The sequence below is a fragment of the Pleurodeles waltl genome, chromosome 6 (genome assembly GCF_031143425.1).
Source record: "Pleurodeles waltl isolate 20211129_DDA chromosome 6, aPleWal1.hap1.20221129, whole genome shotgun sequence".
NCBI classification, from domain to species: Eukaryota; Metazoa; Chordata; class Amphibia; order Caudata; family Salamandridae; genus Pleurodeles; species Pleurodeles waltl.
The window spans coordinates 817539454-817564277 of NC_090445.1; the positions used below are offsets into that span (position 1 = coordinate 817539454).

At 45.6% G+C, this 24824-nt stretch overlaps 1 protein-coding gene across 1 annotated transcript in view; it reads right to left on the reverse strand.

Moving 5' to 3' along the window:
• Positions 1 to 24824, reverse strand: part of CFAP58 (cilia and flagella associated protein 58) — a 371939-nt gene that overhangs the window by 242736 nt on the left and 104379 nt on the right. Inside the window, exons 5-6 of the mRNA XM_069239433.1 lie at positions 7833 to 8027; positions 5582 to 5719 (exon numbers count right to left, since the gene is read on the reverse strand). Of these exons, the coding sequence (XP_069095534.1) occupies positions 5582 to 5719; positions 7833 to 8027 (333 nt within the window). The remainder of the gene's footprint in view (positions 1 to 5581; positions 5720 to 7832; positions 8028 to 24824) is intronic.

A 24824-nucleotide genomic window follows, 5' to 3' on the forward strand; every position in this document is an offset into this window, starting at 1 on the left:
TTTGCTCAATTTCAACAACATTTTAACATATGAACATAGTGTGCAATTGCCTTGCACAACCATGCAAGGGGTCTGGCCCCTGCTTACCCTTCACAGATGCGCACTGCGGACCATTGCACCAGAAGAGTTTGCCAGGGTGGATTGCGGCTGCTTGTTCAACTAGCTGACAGTGCCTCTTCTGTTTCTCTCCTGTCTGCAGAGACAACTCCCCAGGTATGCAGTATCTTCCGATAGTCTTGGTGAACCAATCTTCTGGTTTTAGGAATTGTCCCACCTTGTTCTTCTCTTCCTTATTTATCCAGTTCTTAGCAACAACACTTTGAATCAGTTGTCATGGATTTCCCATTTGATCTCGATTTCATCCTCCTATTTTATTATCTTTGATTGGGAGTCCAGCCTCTGAGTTCTGAGATAAATGTAGAGTCCTGGACATACACTCTAGTGCTGTGAGACTACAGAAAAGTTGGGGGTATCTCACATCCTGGCATTAGGTGTGAGACTGTCACCCACACCATCTACTCTGCCTCATTAAATTTGTTTAAGTTGAAAGTCCATTGGAGGTTGAGGTGAGACAGATGTTTTTGTTCAACTTGTTTAAACTAGCATAAGGTTACTTACCTTAATGTTTCCCAAACTGTTTGGCATGGGTTTTAAAATGTTTAGAAACATAATAAAAATGTTGCTGTTGCTTTCACTCCAAGAAAGATTGGGTAGATTTGGGTAAGGGTGATGGCTTTGACTCAGTGCTGAAGGGCATTAATTTACTACTGAACAAGGATGTAATGTGACATCTGAATGTAGCATATCAGGAGACAAACACAAAAAGACCACGCTGAATAAATAGCGCTATGTAAAAAAAGAGTAAATAAATGCACTGATAACTTAATGGGGCATGGCCTCTCTTGGGTGTGTCTGTAAAACTGACGTTTGTTTTTTAATTTTTGTCCTGAATTTTGACCCTTCGTCCTGAAATTTTCTCCTGAATTTTGACCCTTTGTCCTGAATGTTTTACAGTCCTGTCAAGAATTTGCCTCGATGCCAGGTGGCCACCCTAGCTGCAACGAAAAACACAAGATGGATAAGCACAACTCAGATGTATATTTTTACACAGCTGGACTCTTATGTTTCTTTTAACTGTTCGTAGGATAACTTCCTTTCTTATGTGTTTGTAAAATGGAGGAATAAGCTTAATGCAAAAGGACATGCACTGCGTCTCTTGGGACACCCTGCATGAAAAAACTGGGAAGATGAGATGATAAAGCAGAAAGTGTGGGATAACCACTAGACCCATAGGGTTGGGGAAAATCCCTGTGGGAGGGAGGACCCATTAAAGAGGATTTAATAGTTGGGCCTATGGCCTAACGCTGGGAATGCAACGCGGGCATTTTTCAATCCCTAGACTACGAGTACTTTTAAGAGCAAAGGGCTGCATTAAAGGCCCGATGTACAAGGACCTTTCAATCAGTTTATGCAATTTACAACTGATAGATCTAAGAATGGGTATGTAATCTCCGGTGTGCCCTGTGTAAGCATATTATGCACTTTCTGTGTTCCCCTCCTCATTAATTTCACCAGGAAGCCCCTCTTAAAAGGGCAACTGAGTGTGTTCCGAGGTTATACATCAGCGTTTAGTTTGGTGCCTGGTTCTGGGTTTAGCTCTTTGACTGATAAGTGGCATGAGTGTTAGGCCAATGGTCATGTGGGTAAGCTCTCAGCTGTTTGTTGACTGGGCTATGGCAGTACCAGCTTGCCATCTGAAAATACCAACTATCTTTGTGGTCTGGGCGATGGCCTCGTGTGGTCTGTTATGTTTTATACATGGACTCTTCCATCGAAGAATTAGTGAGGGGGAATGGCTTTAATTCCCCCTATAGTGGCATTCTTCGATGGTAGAGTCCGTTACGTAATTAATTGTTTAATAGATTGATTTACAAATAAACAGCCTGGGGAGGATTTCCAGGTGTGTGGAGCAACGGATCATTTACTGCTGGAGTGCTTTTGTTACCTGGTTGCCTGCCATTTGCTGCTTCCTGCTGGGCGCTTTCGCAGCCCTTTTGGAACACAACAGATTGGCGACGAGGGTGGTTCTGGCCCCTTCGTGTGTTTTCTAGGCTTCCCTGGCTTCGTTCTTTTTCTTCATGCCTGGGGGCGCATCGCTTTGTTCCTGCGGCACGGAGCTGGAGTGTGGTTGCTGGGGCAACCTCGTCTGACGTTGCCTGGAGGCCGCTGCATGGACCGCGTCGGACGCTGCCTGGAGGCAGCTGTGTGGGCCGCGACTGGCGTTGCCTGGAGGTCGCTGCGTGGAGGACCATGCCTGGCAATACTGCGGTGGGTGTCGGGGCAACCGGTGGTGCCCCGTGGCGTATTGCAGCTTCTCTTCACTGCGGCTCTGTTTTGGATTCGCTTTTTCCTGCCTTTTGAGGGGTGAGTGTTGGCGCCCTTTGTTCTGCAGTATGTGTTTGCTTCCTCCGCTGTGGTGCGCTGTCCTCCTTCATATTTTGCTGGATCTTTCTGCATCTACGTGGCTGTGTTTCTTGGAGTTTGGTGGGACAGTGTTTACTGTATTCCGGACGTTGGCCTTTGTCCGGATTGGGGGTGTTGCCTCTGTGTTTTGCACCAACGTAATCATGGCATCTATCCCTGCGTTGGAGCCTTTTGTTATTGATGGCCCTCCGTCTGCCCTCGCTGCCCGGTGTAGGGAATGGGTGGACCGTTTGGAAACATTTTGCTGCAACGGCTTTGGAGAATGATCGACGCCGTCCCATGTTGTTGCATCTTGGGGGTGCGGTGGTTCATAAGTTGGGCCGATCAGTGGTTGAGGAGGGTCTGCCATATACTTATCAATCATTGAAACGAGCACTGACAGCCCATTTTGAGCCTTTGGCGAATCCTGATTATGAACGGTTTGTTCTTCGACAAGCGAGCCAATTTCCGCATGAGTCAGTTGATGCCTTTTATACTAGGCTTAATGATCTGGCTCGTACTTGTACTTTGGTGGATGTAGAGGATGAAGTACGTGCGCAGTTCATACAGGGGTGTACCTCTGTGAAATTGAGGGAACATATATTGCAGGTGCCTGCCATGTCAATAGTGAACATTCTCATGTTAAAAAAGCTTGTCTAAAAAGCTTTCCAAGGTACTTGCAGCTCATATGGAAGCGGCATTGCAGACACAGGTCAAAGTGGAGCCGGTGAATGCTTTTACTACAGCACATGGGGAGAGGAAGAAGTACAAGTCCAAGACCCCCACATCACCCCGTTTCTGTTATTCTTGTGGGGGTCAATTTCCTCATCAAGGTGTGTGTCCGGCCCAAGGAAAGACATGTTCAAATTGTAATAAACTCAATCATTTTCCTAAGGTCTGCAAGTCTGTGTCCCGTCCTCGGTCACAGAGATTCAAGACTTTTCATTCGATACAGCGGGTTGTTGTCATGGATGATGACGATTTGGACGATGATGAGAGTGGTGAAGGTACAGTTCATATGATACATGCTTTGCAGCCCAGTGTGCATCCTCCAAAGCGAGTACCATGATGTTCAGTTTTGCTGGCAGGCCATAAAGTTGATGCACTGATTGATACTGGTGCTTCCATAAATATTATAGCAACGTCAGTTTTGCAGCGTATTCCTCTTCAGCCCCACCCACGGCCCACGACGACTCAGGTTTACGCGTTTGATCTTCAAAACCATTGCCATTGGCAGGGGAGTTTACTACGATATTTTCTCATGAAAATCAGTCGATACAAGCAAAGGTATTTGTTACCACTACTGGGTCGGACATGCTATTGAGTTGCCGGACTGCAGAGCGGCTTAGTCTTATATCTTTTACCTTCAGTGTTTATTTGGGGACTGTGGAGAATTTGATAACCGAGTTTCAATCACTGTTTGAAGGCAAAGGTTGTTTAAAGGATCGTATGGTGCATCTACATATTGACAAATCTATACAACCCATGGTTTTGAAGCATTGTAGGGTTGCATTCCATCTGAGGCCTAAGGTGGAGGAAGAATTAAAGAAGCTGGAACGAGCTGATATTATTGAGAAGGTAGATGGACCTACGCCTTGGGTGTCATCCATTGTGATTACCAGGAAACCCTGTCAACCAGGGGAGGTGAGGATTTGTGTTGATATGCGCCTGCCCAATGTTCCCATTAAGCGTGTACGTCATTTAACACCTTCTGTGGATGACCTTGTTGCTGAGGTGTCAGGGTCGAAATGGTTTTCGAAGATGGATTTAAGGACAGGATACCATCAGCTACTGTTGCATCCTGATTCTAGGGACATTACCACGTTTTCTACTCCTGTGGGCCTCAGGCGCTATAAATGTTTACGTTTTGGGATTTCTAGCCCTGCTGAGGTTTTTCAGGACACTATTCGTGGGGTGCTTGCTGGTCTAACAGGAGTCATCAATGTCAGTGATGATATTTTGGTGCATGCGCCAAATAAGGAAGTACATCTTACACGACTTAGAGCCACATTTCAGAGGCTCTATGATAATGGTTTGACACTCCACAAAGATAAGTGTTCGTTTTTGCAATCAGAAATGGCTTTCTTTGGGTATCGGTTCTCAGGAGATGGGGTGTTGCCTGACCCGGATAAAGTAAAAGACATTCAAGCCACCATGGCTCCCATCATGTGTCTGGTGTTCGCAGTTATTTGGGTATGCTGAATTACTGTGGGCGTTTCATTAAAAATCTGACAGCTTTGACTGCGCCTTTGAGCGATCTTATTAAGGCCAGTGCTGTTTGGGAGTGGGGGCCTGATCAAGAAGCTGCTTTTCAGGCCACTAAATCAGCACTCTCTGAGCATACCACCTTAGTCTACTTTGATCCTACTAAAGACTCAGAACTGTCGGTTGATGCTAGTCCTACAGGGTTGGGAGCGGTGTTGGCTCAAGAGCAGATGGATGGGGAATGGGCTCCTGTGGCATATGCCAGCAGAGCTTTAACAGAGACTAAACAACGCTACTCACAGATTGAAAAAGAAGCCACTGCAGTACATTGGGGCTGTAGACATTTTCATCTGTATTTGTATGGTCAGCGATTTGTTGTATATACTGATCATAAACCTTTAATTCCGTTGTTTAATGGATCCTTATCCAAGCCTCCACCACATATTGAAGTGTATTTTGCAATTGCAAGATTATCATTTTTTGATGTTGTTTCGTCCTGGCAGTTTGAATCCTGCTGACTATTTGTCGCGGCCAAATGCTTCGACATAAATGGGTATCCCCACTCCCCTGTACTGTGTGGCAGGGCTGGGTGGCTTCAGGGCACCTCCAGCTACGCCACACTCCACCTTCCACCCATCCAGCCACAGCTTAGGAGCCCGTGGTACTTCATTGCTGATAAAAAAAAAACGTCAGTGCAACAATAAAAAATAACAATCATAGTAAAGGAGGCTAAATGAACCTTCGCCTGCAACACTTCATTGCTGGTTAACAAACACAACAGCGTAACAACAAAAAAACGTTAAAGGCTCAAAGTACTTATTTCTTTATTTTACCCAAATGTCCGCGGTAAATAGCCCAGGCCAAGGGTACATCATGTCATACAGAATATCGTAATTCACATTTTAATACTTACTTTCAGCTCGAGCGCCCTCTGGTGGTTCTCTTGAATAAGCTGTTCATTCGCTATGCTGTGCGCTTCATTCTCTTGCTGGAGTTTCGTGTTTTTCAATTGAAATTGCTCCAGTTCTTTAGAAACTCGCTCATTTAAGATCTGGCAAGAGGGAAATACTTCAAGTAGTTAATAAAAGTTCGACGTCTTTATGGTGACCTAATGCATAAACCCTCCCTCCCTTAAAACGTTAATCCTGAAGCAGCGCTAGCCAGCCTGGCAGATTGCTTTTCGTTTTATGCAAATCGCCCCTTATCACAGCGGTAACTGCCAAACATCGTCCAAACCGAGAGCCGAAGCACTAGAGGAAATGTCAACATCTGAAGCCTACTCTGGGCCTCGGAAGCAGAGAGGTCTCACTTGCAGGTGGTGGATAAATATTTTAAGAACCATTTTCCATTTGGCAGAAATCTTTCTAATCATTTCAAATGAGTGTAAAATGACGGTCCTTTTACCCGCTGGCAAGCAAGGACGCTGTTCAGATCTCGGCAAGGAATTCTGCTTCATATGTTATTCACAGCATATGTGCTGCCACCAGGACATGCCCACTCCGTTTCCTGATCTTCTACAAACATTCTGGTTCGTAGCTTTAAGATGAATACGAGTGTGATTCAATATTGACAGCGATCTGTGAAGCATGTTCGAATGTTGGAGCTAATCAGCTATGTAAAGCAGGAGTACTCTGACGTAAATAGAGGGAGTAACCTCGTTAACAAAACCGTGGACGGCGAAGCGAAATGTAATCTCTAGACCCAAGGTGCTTAATTTGAGCCGGTAGGGGTCATCAGCACTTATTTTGGGGGAATGGCGCTTATTTTTCCGCATCCGTACTTACTGAGTGTAACAGAGAGAAAAACACACACATCGGAAAGAGGAGGAAGAGACGGACAGCAAAACCGTCAGAAAGGAAGAAAGCAGGAGCCTGCAGGAGTGTCTGGTAGTGGATTAAAGAGGCAACAGGTGGATTGAAGACTGTAGCCCTGGTATTCATTCTTTAAGCCCTGGCCCCCATGTTGTTACCTTAAAGTTCTACGATCTAACAATAACGCTACTCATATTTTAATCATTATACAAGTAAAAATAGATCATTCGGTTTAGTTCTTTTTTAATTTCACTTTTAGAAATGCGAGCTTCTGACCGTATAAAATACATCTTGACCTGAAAGGAGGACAATATAAATTATTTCAGAGAACTATATGATCGGTCATTCGCTCATGGCCCATCCCAAGTGGTGATCTTGAGAAGTAATAGGCATGGTCAGCGCTTGACATGGTTAATGGATGTCTAGCGTGTGGCTTACCTCGTTCCCTTGATCTATTTTTAAGTGATTGCAATGCACGTTTGATGGCTCCTTTCTTTAGATTCTGAGAAAGCTGGACACTCCGGCCAAACCAACTGTTTATGAAAGGGCTGAGTTATTTTTCTGCACTACACTAACAGCATCCTGCTGATGGGCGTCTCTGTGCCTGATGAGGATAGCCATGTAAGTGGCTTTCATGTTCACAGGAAATAAATAGTTCACTTTTTCGTCGCAGAATAGGGTGTTAACTAATGTTGCCATACATAAAAACAAACGTTTTGTTCCCTCTCGTAAATGGGGGATTAAACAGAGAGGATAAATTTAAAAAAACAATGCTTACTAATCATGAAATATCATATGGGATCATGCATAGTGTTTTATTACGTAAAAATGTTGACGGTTTAGTAAAAGGAATAACAAATGCAAGCCACACTGGTGTCTCCCCAAATTCTGAAAGGGGCTACGTTTATAATCACTGACATTACAAAACTCACTAGTATCTCTCTAAATCCATTTATCAAACTACAACATGCCTTTTCAGCTTTGCATAAGGCATCATCTGCCTCCACGTAGTGCCCTATATATTTGTCTCTAATTTTCTTTAGAAATGACTCCCCCAGTCCCTCTTAGAGAATGCGTTGAGCAGCAGGCCTTGAGAGAGGTGGGCCTTAGCAAAGGGGACAGAAACTACTCTGAACAAACAACATGAACGAAAATTGAAAATGGGATGAGGCAACGACTGAAACTTGGATGTGGCATGGTTTGTTGTAAAGAGGGTTACAAGAAGACAACTCTATTCCCTCTCCTAACTTCCAAGGAGCTCTACTTCCCTGCTTTCCCTCTTGGCTTGATCTCAGCCGCCATTTAATGTTCTACCCAAAGTCTGGTTGATAACAAGTTACGCAGCTGCACTACCTTCTGTTCTTTGATTTGTTGCTCGTTTTTCTGTAGCTCCTCTTTGTTCTTCTGCAGGTACTGCTGCAAGCTCTTGATCTCGGTCTGCTTGCTGTCCAAGTCACCTTGGACCTGCTTCAGCTCCTTCTCCAGTTTTTCTTTTCGCCGCGAATCTCTGGAGGCCTCATTCTGACGCATCTGGATCTCCTGATGAAACTGCAATCAGGCAACAACAACAAAAATAACAAATTATCATGATTCCCATTCTTAAATCTTGAGGGGCTTCTTTAGAATTGAGTACAAATGTATTATTTTCGTTTATTTAGCCATATTGAATAGTGACATTAGTATTAGTTCATCAGGCTTGACTGCTTTAACCACAACTTAGACCCTGATTTACATTTTGGCAGACGAGTTATTCCATCATAAATGTGACAACATCCAGTCCACCTTACTACAAGTGCATTAGATTCTATGCTATTGTAATACAACAGACAGGATATCCAATAGTTTGTGACACAGTAATCTTCCAATAAACTTTAAATTAGGCCCTTAGTAATGAATTGATCCAATCCAATCCAAAGAGTTTTATCCTGGCATAAATGAGACTCACACTGTAACAGTACTAAGCAACTTACATAAATGCAAATATTTAGTTTATTTTACGAAAGAAAAGTTAAAATTTCAAGTCCATCTACATGCTACATTTGTGTAATTTATGCTAAAGGCAAGTACACTACGGATGCAAAATTTTGAATGGGCTTGCAAAATTGGAGCTATACAGCAGAGAAGACCAAGGCACTCGTGCAAATAGTAAAGACTTCAATCTTTGCATAAACACCAGCAAAGGGAGCGTCAGTTAAACTCCCGATACAAAGCTCCTTGTTTTCCTTGAAGATAACAATGATCTTAAAGTGATAGCTGTATGAAACTTAATTCGGAAGACTTTCTTAGCCTATGGGACTGCTAAAGTTCTCGAAATTAACGTTCAAGATAACAGCACATTTTTGGTCACTATTGGATGATTATGAAAACATTTTTGCACAGAATTCGATCAGAATAATTTCGTATTTGTTTGGTCCATATACCTTTCAAAATCAAGTTTCTAAGCCCCGAGGAAGTCAGTGAGATTATTCTCTCGTATGATGAAACACGTGTTGGCTGTTGGTTTTTGACCACTGACAAGGAGAACAATTCCAAATAATAAATTAAAGAATGGATTCAAGCTGCTGACTTCTGATTACACTTATTGAGTGAATTTGGATTACAAGAAGAAGACACAATATTATTAACTACACGGACACTAAAGTTTTTACTATTTGCACGAGTGCCTTGATCTTCTTGAATTGTTGTCTGTTTCTCTCCAAGAAACTTTAGAGGAGTTGGGAGGACCCTCCTTCCAGGAGCACTGTGATTTCAATATTTATCCATATTTATGATTTGGTGATTATCTGTGAGCGCCTAGTCCTATAGCCTATCCCCCCAATTTTTCTTTACTCACACTATACAGCAGAGGTCAGGCCACTGCCCATAAATAAACAATTACAAAACAAATTGTATATAAAATGTACAGAGCACACTCATGCGAGCGCCTAATTTATAGCATAATAGTCGTAGCGCAAGCTGTGCAAAGTGAAGTGAACTGCACCATTTAACACTTTACTAAACAACATATGTGTGTTTCGGGGAGCGTGCAAGCCAAAAAAGAAATATTATTGGAGGAAATATTAAGTTAATGAAATGAAGATCGCTGATATTTTGTAGCACACTGCATGCATAATGTACTCAGTGTAGGTGTCATACACATGTAGGGTCAGGGGGCACCATTTTGGTGAAGTTCAAGCACATACAGGGTTACTGCATGGACTGCATAAGTTAGGCAAGGATCGCAGAGATGTTTGTGAATCAGCAAGATGCATATGTTCTTCACTTGTGAAAGTTGCTCTTTTTTCCCAAACTATTATGAATCAGCGCACCAGTGTCTCGGTATTGCAGTAATTCTGCTGCCGCCAGAGAACAAAAGCCACTGTCACCACTTGCGTGAAGGTCATTTATGACATTAGCAGCAGGTCATTAGAGGAAGGTAATTGACTTTAATCCTTTTAAAACGTCCTCACCTTTCGCTTTATCTGTCTCACTTAATAAACAGCCAATTATCTTGTTTTAACTGGTACATTCAGTTACGTTCAAATAGTGGCAAACACAGACATTTTAAAGTTGACCTAATTTTCTTTTTAAAAGTTCCAAAACAGCGAGGTGGATTGTGCTCGTTGACTTGGGGTGTCTACTGCTCAGCCCACACCATGTAAGTCCAGTCTTAACATCTACCCTTAATTTTACAGTATCCAGCCTTCCCGACATTCTGGCACTCCCAGTGGCAAACCATTATGGTCATTCCTCCCTTCTATCGCCTGCCTGCTTCAGTCTTCCACCAATTCTACTAGAGGTCAGAGGCAAGACGCATCTGAGAGGAAGGCGGCAGTAAAGAGTACAGAGAGGCTCGTATAACAAGCAGGTGTGGCTCCTCCGTATGGGTGGAGGAACATTACCTCCTCCCCCCCAGCAGCAACTGCTGCAAATCCTTTTACATGGAAAGGATAATAAACCCTGTTTATTATCCTTTCCATGTAAAAGGGGCGGGGAAGTGGGGGTGACGAGCTGAGGGGAGTGCACTGTGCACTCCCCTCAGAGCGCATGTGTGTTTGGGCAACCATCTCAGACCGGCCAAACACATATGCGCACAGGGCTCTCTCCAGCCCAGCAACACTCTCCAGCCCAGCAACACAGTTTCTGGGCTGGAGAGAGCCTGCACAGGCTCCCAGTCTGCCTAGGAGTGCCCTGGCTGGGCGCTCACAGCCAATCCTGATGCTGCTCTGAGCAGTGTCAGGATTGGTGCAGGGCAGGCTGGGAGCCTGTGGTTGCAGCAGCAGCGACGGGAGAGGAGCCTGGCACGGGAGCAAAACAGGTATGTTTTTTTTTATCCACTTCCCCTTAGGCCCCTCTCATGCGCCCTTCCCCCATATAATGTATTTTTACATTCTATGCCGGCGGGATTGTTGGGAAAGTCTGAAGCTCACACTCCCCCAATCTTACTGACCAAGTCACACCCCTGCTTTAAGCCCGGAGAGAGAGGGTTTAGAGTTAGAGTTAAACGACGAGTGTGTACGCCCAGCGGAGGCTTGTACCCTTTGAAAGTGGTGGGGCAAGTGAAGTACACAACCAGTTCCTTAAAAAAAAGTAAACCAACCTCCAAAGCCCAAAACAAAACACCAAATACAACATAAAAACAACCACTACACACATACATGCATTACAAACACAAATGCATTACACACATGCATTAAACATTTAAAATACATTAAAAAAACAGCACTTACCCATGGGCTCTGCATCCTCCTTGGTGCGCTTCTCCTTCCACAACGCCAGAGGAGCTTCCTAACCAAACCAGATGCTGCTCTCATGCTGCTAACCAGCATGATGGCACCAATTGAATTGGATGGAGTGGCCTGGCTAGATGCTCCTTCAGGCCCTAGAGGCCTGTGCTTGGTCTCCACCCAGAGAGCTTCAAAGTGCGCATGTCACTTTGGCCGGCACAAAACACCCGGCCAAAGTGACATGCACAATTTGGAGCATCCAGTCAAGGCACTGCCCCAGTCCTCTGCTGCCGGCATCAGAAACAGTCCTCTGCTGCCAGCAGCAGAGGACAAGCCCAGCATGTCTTTGAGCTGGTGCGCGATGCTCAGGTAAAAAATAAAATGGCAATTAATTATTTTCATTGCTATTTATTTTTTTTGTTTGCGTATCTCGCAACGGGCGGGTAGGGTGACACTCCCCCGCCCTTGAGAAGAAACTGCTGCTGTGTAAGCCTAAAGACGCACAGGGTACACAAACACCACATGGTCTCTCCATGCAGATATCTGGCCAACCAACCGGGTGCAGGACTACTGCACGCAGTAGGTGAGAATGAAGAACAAAACAATAGAAATGGTTGGTGTGACAATCGTTCTCACCAAGCAGTCATCACTCGCTTTCATAAGAATGTGGTGCAGTTAAAGTCTTAGCAGCCTGCCTTTATCTTCTGCCACTGACTTCAGCAGATGTTCACAAACATCTGCAGCAGTCCAGGTTGTTCGGAGGTCACCCAGCCTCTGTTCCCTCAAGTTCTAGGATCAGCATCTCAGTTTACCTGGGCTCGCAGTGGGCTTCAATGGAAGCATGGCAGGAGCAGGGCCAACTGGATTAGCGTTAACCAATAATGAGATGTTTGCAGCTCCATACTCATAATAAAGAGACATCACATTGTGCCTCCACCTCTTAATCCGTAAGAGTTCAATGGGTTCGAGGGCTGTTCGACCTTACATTTAAAAGGTCCAACAGTTGGACAGCAGCAAACTGCCAATAACAGTCCAGCGCATTTCACAAGGTCAAATTTCCAACCAATTAGGACTGGTCAATTTCAGAGAGAAGGATGGAATGTCATTTTACATCATTGCCCTGCATGGACCTTCATCTATGTAAAGAGGTGCAGGTGCACCTTCCAGGTAGTAGTTTTGGACGGGAAACTATAAGATGTCTGCCTGACAAGCCCTAAAACAAAGAAGAACAGGGGAAGCAGAAATGGGAGATAGATTTCTACTTTGGGGCAGCAATCATATTCCATCTTGAAAACAGCAGCCTTGCATTAAAGTAAATGTTTGTGAATATTGATGACTAACCTTAAACACATTTGCAGCAGCATTGTATATAAGGCCTTTCCTGTGTGCATTCATTCTAATGCTTGCGAAGGGTACAGAGGCATCCCTGCACATGCCTCCAAACATTATTCATTTAAAAAGCAGAAACAGTTAGAAGTCTCCTTCTGCCTCAACCTTCTGGACCTTATTTGCACAGGAGGAACAGCTTGCAATTCCCATGTATGATGCACCCCAAAAACAAATAAGATGCCAGCAACCAGTGTTTGTCCAGGAAGATCAATCCGGCTCCTCTGAATCCCTTGAGATTAAAAAGTGGAGGGAGAGTTTCAGATGGAGAATCTTCCTCTTCTTAGGGCACCACAAATGGTGTCCCTGAGAAGAACGAGATGTGCAGATTGATGAGTACCTGTGGAGTGCAAGGTATCCACGCTCTAAAAAAGCTGAAATCCAGGTGAATATCAAAGGCAAGGAAAGATGATGGACGGGGATGGCTTAGTTACTGATCTGATCATTAAATTTTGTCTCTCGAGAGACCATAAAATATTACATGACTGGTGAGAAGGCAGCATTGAAATCCTGTTGCTGATGAAGACCACAAAGGAAAAGTATCTATAAGCCATGAGAGATGAATGAATCAAGACTGTGGGGATGTCCATGTACAAATGTGGGAGAAGGTAAATATGAATTTGGTTATTTATTCATTTATATTTTCACTGTGACGTAGCTGGTAAGACAATACCACCATCATTTTAAGAAGTTCACTTGTTAACTGGCCAGATGTGTTTTCAGCACTAGAACCATAAAAAAGCGTTTGAGATATCAGATGGATTCCCACATGAAAAAGACTACACAAATGAGCATACCGAGTTGAGGTTTCACTTTCAGGAAATAAAAATAAAATACACTGAAAAGCAATGGACAGAGCTAATAACAAATCGTAGAATGTGTGCACATCCAACCAAGGTAATCAAGTTGCTTTGATGATGACACATAAGGATCCCACAGCCCAATATGCACAAATCTTGCTAATTATGCAGAGCATCCAACAACCTGGTTCACACTTACAGTGATACAATGATGTAACTAAAATCATAAATCATTTTCTCTATTCAGTACCACACATTTTTAAAAATAATTCTCCTTGGAGAATAGCACAGGAAGTAGGAAGGTTTCAGATATGGATTGTACTGTGCATAGACACCCTTCTATATTTAGTTTCACCAAGTCAAGCAAACTCCACTTCCACTCTATACAACCAAGACTCAGTCCCACCACCAACAGCCATCAGACAGTTACCAAATTACAATAGGACAGAATGGAAGAAGGCACACCAACGAAGAAACCTGCATATTTAAGGAAATTAGGGCACATAACATTGCAAGTATTGGAAGAATGTTTTATCCATGTTACTGTACTGCATTTATGCAGGGAATCTACCTTTCCAGTGTAGTCACTCCTGATATCATGCCTTTTTCTTGATCCTTTTTTGCTGGCCTTAGATCTCTGGGCACATTAACACTGCTAAAGAGGAGCAAAGCGTCTCTGCTCTCCTATTAAACATTGTTAAATTGGCTTATTCCCGACTGCTACATTTAACTTACCTGTAAGTCCCTAATATATTGTGTAGAAAGTGCACCACAGACTGGAAGTGAAAAGCCACTTGTGGACAATAACACTTATTATGCCATCCAATATAGTGCAAGTTCAAACATGGTTTCAGGCCTCCCCTGCGTAGCATGACTGCATTCATGGAGCCAAAGCTAAACCAAATGGAAGGCTTACAAACTTTAGAAACCACAGATTCTGCTCTGCTACAGGGATCCGAAAGCAGGTGTCTTTTAGATCTAGCTTAACTAGGCAGTCCCCTCCTGTTGAATATCTTGAAAAAAGATGAATTCCCTGCATCTTGAAGTGCCACACAAGCCTTCACCCTTTGTTCTTTTTCCTCACTAAGAAAATAACAAGTCCAATTTTCATCTGAGATTTGCTAGTTTTTGTTAGACCTGACAGGCCTAGGGTGGTCTTCCCCCCCAAACTTTTTGCCTGCCTCCTTCCATTTGCTGACCTTGTTTTGTTGGCGCAGGACTCTGCACTTTAACACTAGTAACCAATGCTAAAGTGCTTGTGCTCTCCAGCCTAAAACATGTTAACATTGGCTCCTACCCAATTGGCATATTTAAGTTACTTATAAGTCCCCAATAAAGTGCACTACATATGCCAAGGGCCTGTAAATGACATTTTACTAGTGGGACTGCAGCACTGATTGTGCCAACCCTTAACCATGTCTCAGGCCTGCCATTGAAGAGCCTGTGTGTGCAGCTCTAAACTGCCATGTCAACCTGCCAAGTTAAACCTCTTGGCAGGCCTAAGCATTTCCTTTTTATACATATAAGTCACCCCTAAGGTAGGGCCTCTATGTCCCACAGGGCAGGGTGCAATGCTTGTATAAGGCAGAACATGTACCATGTACTTTTAAGTTTAACATACCCTGGTAGTGAAAAACTCCCAAATTAGTCTGTTACCACTGCAAGGTCCAACTCTCCCGTAGGATAACATTGAGATTACCTTATTACATCCTATAAGTAAAAATCCCAATCTGGAAGAGATAAGGTTGTCAAGTTTGGTCTCTCCAAACTCACAATTTAAAATCACAACTTATGATGTAGTCAGATTTTAAATTGCAGTTCTCAAAATGCCACTTTTAGAAAGTCCTAATTTTCTTATTTTAACCATTTAGTACCTACTGCCTGTCTTCAATACAAATCAGGCAGGGGCTGACAAATGGGCTTGTGCATTCCTTCTAGACAGCCACTCACAAAGGGAACTTAGGTGTGACTGATTGACCCCAGAAGTGAGTCTGGAGCCAGGGCAGGAAGGGAGGACCTCTGTGTATTTCAAAGACCTTTCTTTGAAGTCTCCCCCACTTGAAAGGTACAACTAGGTATAAGAACTAGAACTCTGACACCACCAAAGCAGTACACTTCTGGACCTGAGGATACTCTGTCAGGGAGAAGGACTGATGGGCTGCTACAAGGACTGCTACTCTGCTGAGCTGCTACTCTGCTGGACTCCTGCTTTGTTGAGCTGACCTGCTGCCCTTTGGCCTGGGAGTGAGAAGGACTGGACATGCATCTCTACATCCCAGAACCAAAGTGCCTCCAAGGTCTTGCTAGCTTGCCTCCTGCCTTCTGAAGTCTCAGGGACACAAAAGTCTTCCAACTTACCTGCTACTACTCCTGTACCAGTCTTCCACCAGCTCCTGACCCCCAAGAGGTGCCCTTCCACTCAGGGGCCCTTGAAAGTGCTTTTTTTGGCCCCTGAAATCAAGCTTTTGGACTCTTCGTGACCGGGAATGTGAGGTTACAGTTCAACTGTCTGCGACGCTTGTCCGACTCTTCATGCCAGCAGACTACCACCAGTGATGCTCTGCTTGCTCTCAGATAACTCCTCCCCCCAAATGGGACTCTTCGATCAATTCTGAGAACTTTATCAAGGCTTGTCTGAGACTGTATCTGATCCGCTCTCTATTGTGGTCGACCTGAACTTTTGGATTTCAACAGGTCTAGCACAACCAGATAGCCCTGGTTGGCGCTTCATGCTTCTAAGCACTATATTACATTTTAATCATTAAACATTCATGTCTCAACTTCTACTCTGATTGGATTTGAGTCGTTTGGGGTTGTTTTACTCATAAAATTAAGCTTTATTTTTCTAACCAAGAGTGGTGTCTTTTTGTGTGGTGTTTGCACTGTTTTGCTGTTTGAAGTATTGCACAAATACTTTAAATTGCCTCTTAAGTGAAGCCTCCCTGCTCTGTGCTAAGCTACAAGAGGGCTGAGCACAGGTTAATTTATGGTGTGCATCTGGCTTACCCTGACTAGGATTGCGGTTCCTGCTTGGACAGGGTGCATACCTCTGCCAATCAGAAATCCAATTTATAACAGTTTGCCTCTTCTTTTAACATCTGATCCTGTTCTGCATCTATCAGACATCTCGATCCCTTCAATCAAAAACAAAATCACCCTTGGTTATCTTACCTGACAAATTATTTTGTAAACTCTATCCTTTAACTGACCACTGTCTGTAAAAGACATGGATCCTTTGTTAACCTCATTCAGTTGTTTCTGAAAAACCTCAGTCTTACTATCACCCTACCGAGGATTGAGCCAGTAAGAGTCTTTGTACTTGCAGTGGGTGGCAGCTGACATTTGATACTGTGTCTGATGCTGTCCCTCTACTTACTCTTCCCCTTTGTGGGAAGAAGACGGTTGGTGCATAGCATTCCATATAGGATCCTCTACTGTGAGGTTGAAAGTGGTAGAGGAAACATTCCTTTCCCCAGTCCTACCAAAAACACATACTCCTCCAAAAATCATGCGCAAGAAGGAGTAGACTTTATCTATGAAACTAAAGGTAGAGACGTTTCCCTACACCTCTCACCAAACGTCTGCTGAACAACACGGTCATAGGGTCTTCACTTGGCTCACCTAATTTATTGTTTATTCACAACAGTAGCCTACTGACTCAAATTCTGTAAAGGTGTGGCATCGAAAATGCCAGGTGGACAGGATGCATTTTCAGGTCCCTTCATGGCCACAGCCACTGGCTTCTGAGCTATAGCAAAAGGACCGGCCAGATCACACCACACAGTGCTGCCATTCCATATTGGACCCCTTGGGTGTTCTGGAAGCTGCTGTCTGATGTCCTGGAGAGGCATAGAGCTGGTAGCGGCCGAGCAGCGCAACCAACTCAAGTGGTGAAAATTACAGTGGAGGTGAGATTCGACCTTCTTGTGGTTAAGGTCGGAAGTGGCAGGTGGTGTCTACGGACAGTTGTTGTGCCGCTCCACCATAGCTCTGTAGTAAGGCACTCCATGAGGACCTGAGCAACAGTGCAGTGGGGCCTGGGCGGCTGATGGACTCCCACCCTGGGGTTTGGAACACAGCACCGACTTGCTAAAGGCCACATGCCTCTTTAACAAGGCCAGCGCCTCGATTGTGCCCGAACTCTGCAAGAACATCAACTGCTCCCTAGAGTCTACAACCTACCCAGAAGTCTGGAAGCATGCCGAGATCCAACTACTTCTGAAGAAACCCACAGCGACCCAATGGATCTTAAGGACTACCGCCCCATGTCGCTCCTGCCCTTCCCAGCTAAGGTCGCAGAGAAAGCAATCAACATTCATCTATTCCAACACATCGAGGACAACAACATACTGTACATCTCCCAATCAGGATTCAAAACTAAACACAGCACCAAAAACTGCCCTGCTCGCCACCTCAGACGACATCTGCTCCCTCCTTGACCGCGGATATACAGCAGCCCTCCTCCTTCTGGATATTTCAGCCCACTTCGACAGAGTATCCCACTGCAGTGTATGCGCTAGACTCCACGCAGAAGGCATATGCAGAAAGGCCCTTCATTGGATACACTCCTTCCTAATAGGCAGAACACAGGAAGTCAGACTCCCACCTCACCTGTCAGAACCTACAGACATCAGCTGTGGAGTACCCCAAGGATCATCGTTGAGCCCCACGCTGTTCAACATCTACATGGCCCCACTCGCCCCTATCATCAGGAACTACAGTATGAACATTGTCTCCTACACAGATGACACCCATCTGATCATCTCCCTGACCGAGAACTCCTCAACAGCTAAAAAGAATTTCAGGAACGGGATGGAAGCAGTCGCCACCTGGATGAGGGAGGGCTGCAGTAAGCTGAAATCTGATAAAACCGAGATCCTCATCATGAGATCTTCCTCCTCAGCCTGGGATGACTCCTGGTGGCCCTCAACATTTGGCAGGCCATGCACGAAACCTCATCGTCATCCTCGACTCAACACTCACCATGACCAGACAGGTCAACTCCATCGCCTCGACCTGTTTCCACACCCTGAGACTCCTACGGAAGATCTTCAGGTGGATACCAAATGTATGTCGAACAAACGTGACACACGCACTAATCATGAGCAGACTTGACCACAGCAATGCTCTCTAAGCCGGAACCACCAAGAAGAACCTGAGTAAGCCTTATTTCAGGAAGGACCTCAAGACCTGGCTCTTCAACTGATCTCTGGGGACACACCTCTGTGCCTTGAGACCCTATGGGTCAGTAGAGTGCTTTAAAAACACCTGATTGATTGATGCAGAAGATCTAGAGAACAGGTCATTGAGGAATAACATACATATACGGGGGACCCAACCAACACAGAAGGGTCAGATATTGTAGCCTATGCTACGGCCTGTTCCTCCAGATCCTGGAGACTCCACCAGAAAAGACCATTCAACTGGACAGGGCTCACTGTGTGGGTGTGCTGCGGGCTGAGAACTCTCGATGAGCTGACATTCTGGTTTGCATCCATGATTTTCAACTTAAGGAACAAATACTACGCAAATCTAGGGTTCAGCATCCAGTGTCATATAAAGGACACACACAGACTCTTTACCGGGATTTGTCAGCCATCATGCTGCAAAAAAGGAGAAAGTTCTGCATGGTGACCACCCTTTTCCGTGAGCAAGGGATAACGTACTCTTGGGGTCACCCCTTCCGCTTTATCTTCTGTCGAGAAGGAAAGCTACATCAGCATGGATCTCTGGCAGTGGCCTGCAGGGCCCTGAATATCAAGTACCTTCCAACCGACACTCATGGCCCCATCTCTGAGGAGCGTGGAAGGCAGAGATGACCTCAGTGATGGGGGGATGTGGGAGAGGCTTTCCCCAGGTCTCTTCACCCGTATTCAGAAACTATGGAAAATAAACATTGAGCTATATTGGAGTCTCTGTCTGGAGAGGTAGAAGGGTGAGACACTGGAGGATCCTGCTAACAACTCCTGGTGCTGGCCAGGTCCAAAGTAAGGTTGGCGGGCGGGGGGGACTGGGATGCATGATCATGAAGAACCACGGACCCAGTTACCAAAGTATTTATAGGGACTATGCCTGAGTACCCTGACTCTACAAACTGGTTACTGTTTTGTTTGGAGATATGGGTTGTATGGGGTTCAGGAGCACACTCACGCACAGGAATGGTGCAATGGATTTGACAGTTTACAAGCAGAAATCTCAAGGAGGTACAACCCCAACACTCACCTGACACACCTTGGGGTGGATGTGCCTTTAAATGCAGTGGTATCTCCTTTTCCTACACAATTAAATGTCATTACCCTTAATGTTAAGGGTTTAAACAATCCAATCAAATGCAGTGAAGTCCTGCTATACTTAGAACATGCCAAAGAAGATTTCTGCTTATTGCAAGAGACACACTTACTCCCCAGCGACTGTCATAGGCTCAAATCTCGGGCATTCCTTCACTTATATTTCTGTTCTCCTGACACGGCGGGTGTAGCCAGTTTGGTCTCACGTAGATTCCAAGGGAAGGTTAGATACATGGTGTTGGAGATAAAGGGGAGGCTATTAGTCTATTGGGTGCAAGTGGGTAACAGATCCTTAGTGGTGGTTTCTCTCTATGTGACTAACGAGGGCCAGGAGTGCTCACTTACATGGTCCTCGGTGGAAGTACTGTCCAACCAGGAGAAGCTTGTATTGATAGGCGGGGATCTCAATATGGTATTCCATAATGAACTAGATGAACGAGTTACTTACCTTCGGTAACAACTTTTCTGGTGGATACATTAGCTACCTGTGGATTCCTCACCTATTGAATACTCCCCTGGCGCCAGCATTTGACAGAAATCTTCTTCCTAGCTTGTGCACGTCGACGAGGACATCACAATTGCCCAGGCGACGCCGTCTGACGTCATACAGGCAATAAGGGGTCCTCGCCGACGTGCCGACGTCAGTACCAACATTTTTTACGTGCCTGAGACGAATAGGCCAATGAAACAATAAATCATATAACAATATTTAATAACACCAACAGATAAAAACATCATTCCAAAATTTCTTTTTTTTTTTTTCTTTTTTAATAAATACATAAATATATACAATATATCTGCAGCCCTCAAATACAAAGGGGAGCACACCCAAGAATAACTTGGTTAGACCAGACAGGCAACGGGGAGGCGGGTGGGACCGTGAGGAATCCACAGGTAGCTAATGTATCCACCAGAAAAGTCATTACCGAAGGTAAGTAACTCGTTCTTCTGATGGATACAACTACCTGTGGATTCCTCACCTATTGAATAGAGTCCCAAAGCAGTACCGCACTCGGTGGAGGGTGCCTGAATGGTCAAACCAAGAAATCCTGCAGCACTGACCGTGAAAATGGCCATCCCTCCTAACCTTCGAATCCAAGCAGTAATGCTTTGCAAAAGTGTGGAGGGATGACCAAGTTGCGGCCTTGCAGATGTCGACCACAGGAACACCCCTAGCCAAGGCCGAAGAGGCCGACTTAGCTCTGGTGGAATGAGCTCTTATTCCATCAGGGGGTTCGTTCTTTGCCAGAGAGTAACACAGTTTAATGCAAAGAATGACCCAACTGGAGAGTGTTCTCTTGTGGACTGCCCTTCCTCTCCTCTTTCCCACGTACCCGATGAAGAGCTGATCCTCCAACCTAAAATCCTTCGTTCTGTCCACGTAGAAGCTCAGCGCTCTCCTCGGGTCTAAGCGATGCAGTCTTTCTTCCTCTTTCGAAGGATGAGGTGGAGGATGAAACGAGGAAAGAGTAATTGTCTGGGCCATATGAAAGGGTGAAACAACCTTCGTCAGGAAAGCAGCCTTGGTCCTCAACACCACCTTATCCCCATAAAAAGATGTATACGGGGGTTTAACAGATAGAGCCTGCAGCTCACTCACTCTTCTTGCTGAAGTAATTGCAACAAGGAAAACAGTCTTCAGAACCAATAACCTTAAAGGGCAAGAGTGCATTGGCTCAAACGGCGTGCCCATAAGAAAAGTGAAGACTAGGTTCAAATCCCACTGGGGCATAATGAAAGGAGTGGGAGGAAATTTATTAATGAGACCTTTTAAAAATCTTAGCACTATAGGAGATTTAAATAAAGAAGGCTGGTCTGGAAGGCATAGAAAAGCTGACAGGGCCGACAAATATCCCTTGACTGTAGCCACTGCATAACCCCTCTGTGCTAGGGACAACGCAAAAGACAAGATATCCGATAAGTGGGCACGTAAGGGATCAATTTGTTTCTCTCCACACCAAATCACAAATTTAGCCCACCTGCTAGCGTAGATAGATTTAGTGGAGTGTCGCCTGGCCGATAAAATAACATCCACTACCTCAGGTGGGAGAGAAAAGGAACTCAGGTTGCCCCGTTCAATCTCCAGGCATGAAGGTGCAGGCTCTGGAGGTGGGGGTGTAAAACCTGCCCCTGCGACTGCGAGAGGAGGTCTGCCCTGAGAGGGAGACGGAGCGGGGGGCACAGAGAGAGTTGGAGAAGATCCGAATACCATACCCTTCTTGGCCAATCCGGAGCAATTAAAAAGACTTGGGCCCGGTCTTGGCGAATTTTCCTCAGAACTCGAGGAATTAAAGGTATGGGGGGGAAACGCGTAAAGTAACTGGTCGCACCAGGTGACCTGAAACGCATCCCCCAATGTTCCTTGCACCGCATAATGGAGGCTGCAGAACAACGGGCAGTGCGAGTTCTCCTGAGTGGCAAAAAGATCTATCCGAGGGAACCCCCACATCTGGAAGATTTGTCGGACTAGATCCGAATGGAGACGCCACTCGTGATCGGTCGAGAAATGCCAACTGAGACTGTCCGCATGCACGTCCAAGACTCCGGCCAGATGGTTTGCTACCAAGCAAATCCGATGGTCCCTGTTTGTTTATATACCACATTGCGGTAGTATTGTCCGTCAGGACCTGAACCGACTGACCGCGAAGGGAAGGGAGGAAGGCCTTGAGAGACAGACATATTGCCCGCAACTCCAACAGATTTATATGAAACATCTGTTCCACTGGAGACCAAAGACCTTTGACCTCCAGGTCCCCCAGATGAGCAACCCACCCTAGAGTGGAAGCATCCGTTATTACTGTGGTCACTGGCGGAGGTTGCGAGAACGGCCTTCCTTGAGAAAGATTGCCGCCCGCAATCCACCATTTTAAATCCGCTGCAGCGTCCCTGGAGATCTTTACCGATTCCTCGAGATCCCCTTTGTGTTGAGACCACTGCTTCCGGAGGCACCACTGAAGAGCCCTCATGTGCCAGCGAGCGTGAGTGACCAACAGAATGCAAGAAGCGAACAGACCGAGCAGACGCAGGACCTTGAGGACTGGAACGAACGCTCCACTTTGAAACATGGGAATCAACGCCTGAATGTCCTGAATCCGCTGAGGCGGAGGAAAGGCTTGATTCAATGTTGTATCCAGAACTGCCCCTATGAACAGAAGGCGCTGAGAGGGCTCTAGGTGAGATTTGGGCACATTCACTGAAAAACCCAGGTCGAACAACAACTGGGTTGTCGACTTTAGGTGATGCAACACAAGCTCCGGAGACTTGGCTTTGATCAACCAGTCGTCCAAGTAAGGAAATACCGCTATCCCCTTCTTTCTGAGCTCTGCTGCAACCACCGACATCACCTTTGTGAAGACTCGAGGTGCTGAAGTAAGACCAAATGGAAGGACCGCGAACTGATAGTGCTGCGATCCCACCACAAACCGGAGATACCTCCTGTGCGACTTGAGTATCGGGATATGAAAGTAAGCATCCTGCAAGTCGACGGACACCATCCAGTCTCCATCGTTCAGCGCCAAAAGCACCTGAGCCAGGGTCAGCATCTTGAACTTCTCCTGTTTGAGGAACCAATTCAAGATCCTCAGGTCCAGGATTGGTCTCAACCGACCATCCTTCTTGGGGATCAGGAAGTATCTTGAGTAACAACCCTGACCCCTCTCCTGCTCTGGAACCAACTCCACCGCACCCTTTAAAAGGAGGACTTGAACCTCCTGTTCTAGCAACAGGAGATACTCTTCTGAACAGTAGGATGGGCGGGGCGGGATGGGGGAAGGAAACTCCCGAAAGGGAAGGGCATAGCCTTTCCCCACAATGCTGATGACCCAGGAGTCTGATGTTATAACCTCCCACTTGCGGAGAAAGTGCAACAACCTCCCCCCTACAGGAGTGATATAAGAAGGAATTGGTGGAAGACTAAGGCTGCTTCCCATGTTGCACCCCTCCAGAGGAAGAGGAAGAGGCAGAGTGCTGCTGGGCGGCTCCCCTGGTTCGGACCCTCCCCCTGTACGATCTGTAGGAGAGAGCAGAGGCGGGTTGTTGTTGAAATCTGCCTCGAAAGGAGGAGGAGGAACCACAACCAAACCCTCTAAACCTTCTAAAAAATCTGGATGAAACAGAAGAGGAGGCCTGCAAGCCTAAAGACTTCGCCGTGGCCCTACTCTCCTTAAACCTCTCTAGGGCAGAGTCCGCCTTGGAGCCAAAAAGTGTATCCCCATCGAAGGGAAGATCCAACAGGGTTGACTGTACATCAGACGAGAATCCAGAGCTACGAAGCCAGGCTTGCCTCCTTGTAGCAACAGCAGTACCCATAGCCCTGGCTACAGAGTCAGTCGTATCCAGACCAGATTGGATTACTTGGGTTGCCGCTGCATGAGCATCAGAAACCAGGCCCATCACGTCTTGAGGCACCTCAGCATGGGATGACTTTATTTCATCCATCAGGGCGTAAATGTATCTTCCCAAAATACATGAAGCATTAGTAGATTTTAAAGCCATGCTACATGACGAAAAAGCCTTTTTAGAAGAATGGTCCATCTTCTTTGAGTCTCTGTCTGAAGGCACACCTGGAAATGAACCTGGGGCAGACCGGGATGAACATGAAGCCTGAACCACCAGGCTCTCAGGGGTTGGGTGCCTGGACAGAAACCCTGGGTCAGAAGGAGCCACTAAATATCTTCGAGCCACCGATCTATTCACTGCCGAAGATGACACCGGCTTCTTCCATATTTCCAGGATTGGATCTAACAGAGTCTCATTAAAAGGCAGAAGTGGCTCTGCAGCTGTTGAAGCAGGATGCAATACTTCTGTTAAAATATTAAGCTTAGGCTCAGACACCGGCAAAGGAAGGTCCAAAAAATCAGCTGCTTTCTTAATAACCGAGTGGAATGATGCAGCCTCCTCCGTATACTCTCCAGGCGATGTTAAGTCCCATTCTGGAGAGGTGTCCAAACCACTGGCTATATCTAGCCCATGGAGGTCTCCCTCAGATTCCTCAATCTCTCCTTCCTCCAATGCCTGCTTCTGACATTTTTGCTCCTCAAGGAGGCGAAGAGCAAGCCTCCTCGAATGCAACCTTGCCTCAATTCTAGGCGTCGACATGGCTTCGGCAGACGTCGAAGTTTGACGCCGATCCTCGGATCCATCAGACGCCGGATCCATAGGCGCCAT